Raw genomic sequence first — 5,613 nt, 5'->3', positions numbered from 1 at the left:
TAAAGTAAAGTAAAGTAAATACTACTAATATTGACAATATCCCAAAAAGTGAAGTACACTGTCCTCAGACTGACAGCTTAAGACAAAGATGATGTGGGTGTGTTGACCTTGTAACAGTTTTTTTGAGTGCAGATGGTAAATATTTTAGGAAAGGACCTGTGCTTCGCTGTTGATGATCTAATGAATCTAACAATTGAGTCTTTCTCTCTCTAATTTAATCTGTCTGTTTCTGAACACAAGCGCTGTGTGTTGAACTCCATCCTGAATGTTTGTCAGTATGAATGTCCAAACTCCACTTTGTGTCTCTGACTTTATTCATGTTGGTCGTCCTCAAGCTGACGACGTCTTCTTCCTGTGTGTTTAGTCTCATTGTCTTCCTACTCATCACTTCATATTCTTGTTATTCCTTAACTTCCTTTTCTGCCTCTTGAGCTCCGCTTTGACCCATGTGAGGTGTGTGTGTGTGTTTGTGTGTGTGTTTTCTCTCTATCAAGGAAAGGAAGTTTGTCTGTGGTTTCTGATCTCCTCAGCTCCTCAAACTCCAGCAGATCCACCTCCCTTTATTCCATGTCCAACATGTAAGGCACTGGATCTGTGACTAGCTGTATTAACAAGTGTGCGTGTGTGTTAACAAACTGTGTGTGTGTGTGAGTGTGTCTTTGTGATCCTTGGATGAATACAAATCAAAGCGTGTGTATGTGAATCCCCCGTGGGCATGCATTTGCATGTGTGCATGACGCGCTGGTCCTCGACTCGTCTGTGTTATGTGTTTTAATGAGTCCCGTGTTTGGTGTCTACCTGTTGACTCGTGGTGACGGCTGGGATGAAAAACAAATCTACTCGTTTGTGACGACTCTTTTTCTTTTTTGTCAGCCTTGTGTTCTCAGTCTTTTGAGAGCAACTTTGATTTTTATCCTTTGTGATTTTGCTGTAGACGGTTTCTTGTGCTCGGGTGGATAGCACACTACATGACCTTACACAACGCCACACAAAGCAATGAAGCCATATTTAATTCATGACTTGTTGAGAAAGCCCTGTCAGCTCTCTGAGAGCGCAGCGGCCTCTGCTCAGTGTCGGCACAAGAGCAAATCAGATATGATGAAATAAAAGCACTAGACCAGTTGTTTCTCCTCTTCTCTGGACTGTTTAAATGTTACAATAAATGTCACTGTCAGTCATAAATCAGTCGCTCAAAATCAAAAGCATGCATGGACAGTGTCGCCCAGATTCAAACTATACAGAAAGTTCTGATTAAAATGATCTGTCTCTCACACACTCCATGTCTTGTGTGTGTGTGTGTGTGTGTGTGTGTGTGTGTGTTGTAGTGGTCGTCTGATGCGGGACCGCTCCCAGTCCAGTTTCTCAGTGTCCTATAAGAACATGAAGAAGAGCCCGTCCCTGCAGTCGCTGGACAACATCTCCATAGACAGCTACCTGATGGAGGACGGAGACACGTACAGTCTGCTGGAGAGAGGTGGAGCAAACATCGATGCATTCGTACACACAGATATACTGCAAATAGACTTTTATTTATCCAAAGAAGGAACATTACAAGATATGATATGTAGGATTTTCCAAAAAACGAGACTCATACAGTAATAATTCCTCTCAATCATCACTTTCGACCCACTAGAAGTGTATTTTTCTGCAGAGACTCTGCCTGTATTTTCTTAATTTCTTCTTATTTTGCTGTTGGGAACATGTCAGAGTAAGTGGCACATATGCAAGAGGAGGTTACAAGAATCCCAAATACATTGCTGACAAAATGCAAATACAGCGAGGAGAAAGGGCAAGCGGAAAAGCTCGTTCTAGTATGAGTGAATCTGTGGTTGGCTTTAACTTTTACTGTCGAGTGTTTTTATTAAGTAACTGACAGATCCTGCGTAGTGCAGGCTGTCTAAAATGCCTTGAAATATCTTAAATACAATTTTTAAAGTAAATTTTAGGCCTCAAAAGTCTTTAAATAGTTCTAAATGTAATTTTTTTTAGGTTTAAAATGAAACAAATATTTCATCTAATTTCATTTATCAAGCTTTTAATTTCTTTTGTCAGAAAAAGTTAAGATTTTCTGCATGAATGTCCACATGTCTGATGTTCAAATCTTTAAATCTGCCGCTGAACCTGATACTTTTTACTAGTCTTTTTACTTTATACTGCACTAAACCTGGGGTCAAAATGTAGATTTACTCACTCTTCTAACCACATAAAATCCTACATAAAACCTACCTCTGCACAGGACTACATAAAAACCACATACCTGCATACTCACCTGCACTGTCTGAATCAGAAAAAGATGATTTGTCCGACCTTGAATTTGGTTAAAAATTGTCTTGGAAAGGTCATAAAAGCATTACATTTAAATGCTAAATACATTTCTGTAGACACCCTGTAGTTTAGCTTTAGGTTAGTTATTATCGTCCAGCCCACAAGGACATTTTGGACACCTGAAATACAAAGATACTGAGAGGCAAAGTATGGTGGGAGTACGGTCGGAAAAAAATTATTGTAGTTTTAAATGTTTTTTACCATATGCTGTCTTTCATGGAAAAATTGAAATGAATACTAACACAGTAGAGTATATTTTTCAGCAGCAGTAACTGTACTGACCAGAAGGTGGCAGCATCGCTCTAATGTGTCAGTAAAGCCTGACGGTGCTTACAAGTCAAATGTGAGTAATATTTCTCAATCTTTTCGTGTGCCACAGATGATGTGTCCATCTCAGGCTTCAAGGACGCCATCAGTGAACAGAGTGCCACTGAGAGCGCTACGGAGGCAGTGATTGGTCAGGAGCAGGAGGGAGGCGTGTCCCCCGACACTGTCAGCGCCACCTCGCAGAGCATCGATGATCCCACCAAAGATATTGTAAGATACTGAAACTTTAAGAAGTCTAAAAAAAAAAGGCTGATATTGTCTCCACATTGATTATTGATTATATGAGGTCCTTGAAACATCATGGAAAGTTTTGAAATTTTGTTTGTGAAAGTGTGTGGGAAGCCTGGAGTCAGAATTTTACACACAATAAGAATATGTTGATTGTTTTTGTTTGTGTCTCTCCTCCAGGTGTCGGTGCTGGTGCTGAAGGTGCAGTCGGTGTGTGTGGGCGTGGAGGCGGTTGGCGAGAGCACGGCCGTGGCTTTGGAGGTGGGCCGGGTCACACCCAGCCAGCTGGGCAATGTCAGCCTGAGACAGTACCTTAGCAACCGCAGCCTGGGTAAGACAAGACTGCGTACACGGTTTATTCTGCTGAAATCTGGTGCTTTCTTTTTAGCTCTAATATGAATTGTGTTCTAATACAACAGGCTTTTTTTGTTGTATAATTTCAAGTTTGGATTCACATTTTTTCTCACTGCTGACTTTCTTGGCCTTGGAAAAAATATTCTTCATCAAAATGGGACCAACTTGGTAAATAAAGGTTGAAAAAATAAATAAATAAAACAAGCTGTAGTAAACAGTAAATATTTAACACCAGGCACTGACTTACTAATTTAAAACCAAAATCACACTGTGAACAAACAAGAAGACTGAAATATTTGGAGGCGTTGGGATGAGAAAAGCAACCTCTATCCCCTTATGTAAAGCAAAATAAAAAAAAATCTAAAAAAAAGTAAAGATTCTGCCAGATTTGGAGCTGAGTTACATAGTCGCATCCTTCATGCAACATGAAGCAAAACAGTTTATGGAAATGTGACTTTATTTTGAAAAGCACTGAGTATAATACCACTACCACTGTGACTCAGGGTGACAAATAATTTCCATGCATGGTCTCATTAGTTTGCAGAATTGATATGAAACTTGATTTGACAGTAATGAAGTTTGAACATGCTACACAGGACTTTTAATATTTGTTTGATATTCCTGTCTACACTAAACTTCCATACAAATATTGTCAAATTGAAAAAATCAACTATCATCTTTTTTCAAATCGTAAATTGGCAAAACACTGGAACAAGCTGCTCCTATTTTAACTGGTGAGGGATTACATAAAAGAAATCCACCAAAATAGACTTCTGTTCAAGTAGTCTGCAGCCTGTTTTTTAGGTTCAAACTGTTGGCTGAAGATGAAAGTGAAGGGACATTTGTCAAGATTTAAGCACACAAGTAGGGCAGCTACCAGACAAGAAAGAACAATGTGGGAAATGACTGCACTGTGTGTGTGTGTGTGTGTGTGTGTGTGTGTGTGTGTGTGTGTGTTTTGGGGATTGAGACCAAAGCCAAACATTTGTTTTCCTCTGTGGATTATTTTTAGTTGATCTTTTATGGTTTCGCTTTATTTGACAGTAGAGAGTGAAAGCAAACAGGAGGACAGAGAGAGGAAGGACATGTGATAAAGGTCCCAGGACAAACCTGAAGTTGTGTTGCTGGTTTTAAACCACCAGGATGTTTTATAACTGACTCCATATCATGATTAATGTTTGAGAGGACCTTTTGAGTGTGTAACATCTTTGACACAGTATTTTACGCACATAATTTTAACACATTTTGTGCCTACTGCCCACCACCAAGTGATGTGTTGTAAAGAGGTTGTATCCATTTCATGTATTTCTGTGAGACCGTGTTGTTCAACCACAACAGATGACAACAGGAGCGGGAGCTATTTTTACAATCCGTTAATTGTTTAACCCTTTGAGCGCTGAGCAAAATGGCTTGATTTGCTTGAAAACATGGGAAAAATAGAAAGAAAAGTTCTGCAAATTGCAAGAAATTTGTAGATTTGGAAAAACATTTATAAAAATGCTAGTGAAAAATGTATGTCCTAAAACTATATTTATCATTATCATATTTATATCTTTAACTGTATTGATTTTTTTATAATAAAATTATTATTTTTGAAAGCTTTTTAAGGTCATTTACTTGTTCTTTAGAAGAAAAAATACTCTTTTTTTCTCTTTGTTTTCATTGTTTTTCTTGTACTTTTTACTATTTTGGGATCATTTCTTCTAAACTTGCTGTTTGCCTTTTATCCCTGTTTTTGAAAGAAATCAAGCCAATTTGCTCATTTTTTTAAAGGGTTAAGTCAGTTTTCATGCAAAAATGCCACATAGTTGATGGGTCAAGGTCAAGGAATGAATTGCTTTTCTTGGTCTTGTAGTGAAAAACACTGAATATTTGTGGGTTTGGGCCTGTTTGCTTGGATAAAGCATTTAATGACGTCACATTTGGCTCTAGGATATTGTTATAGTAATTTTGCACTGTTTTCCAGTGTTTAATACATCAAACAATTTCTGGATTAATTGAGAAAATAATCGGCAGATTAATCTATAATGACAATAATAGTTAGTTGTAGCCCTGAACTGAATTAATTAATCCTTTAAACCCTGGATCAACATCAGTTTTGTTGTACTTTGTTTAGACACCTTTAACAAGTTTTTAAACCTCTGAAATGTGAGCAAATTTGGTTTAATTTCTTTTGAAAACATGAAAAAAGGCAGTTAGCAGCTTGGCTTGCAATGTTTCATAAATTGCAAAAAAAAGTAAATAGGAGACAAGACAATGACTTGAAAAATAGTTTTTAAAAAAGTGTGAGAATCATTAGAAAATTTTCAGATAACAAGGAAAAAATATCAAGAAAACTATGTTTAGATTTATTATGACTGTATTTAAAATTAGGTTACA

At 37.6% G+C, this 5,613-nt stretch overlaps 1 protein-coding gene across 1 annotated transcript; it reads left to right on the top strand.

Moving 5' to 3' along the window:
• Positions 1-501: 501 nt before the first annotated feature.
• On the top strand, positions 502-3,546 carry LOC121937618 (UHRF1-binding protein 1-like). The gene is made up of 4 exons (XM_042480949.1): positions 502-578; positions 1,326-1,474; positions 2,705-2,862; positions 3,061-3,546. Exons 1-4 carry the CDS (start codon positions 568-570, stop codon positions 3,277-3,279), a joined length of 537 nt encoding a protein of 178 aa, XP_042336883.1. The 5' UTR covers positions 502-567; the 3' UTR covers positions 3,280-3,546.
• The last annotated feature ends 2,067 nt before the right edge of the window (positions 3,547-5,613 follow it).

Source organism: Plectropomus leopardus, unplaced genomic scaffold (genome assembly GCF_008729295.1).
Source record: "Plectropomus leopardus isolate mb unplaced genomic scaffold, YSFRI_Pleo_2.0 unplaced_scaffold26874, whole genome shotgun sequence".
In the NCBI taxonomy this organism is placed as follows: Eukaryota; Metazoa; Chordata; class Actinopteri; order Perciformes; family Serranidae; genus Plectropomus; species Plectropomus leopardus.
This window is presented reverse-complemented; position numbering and strand designations above follow the sequence as displayed.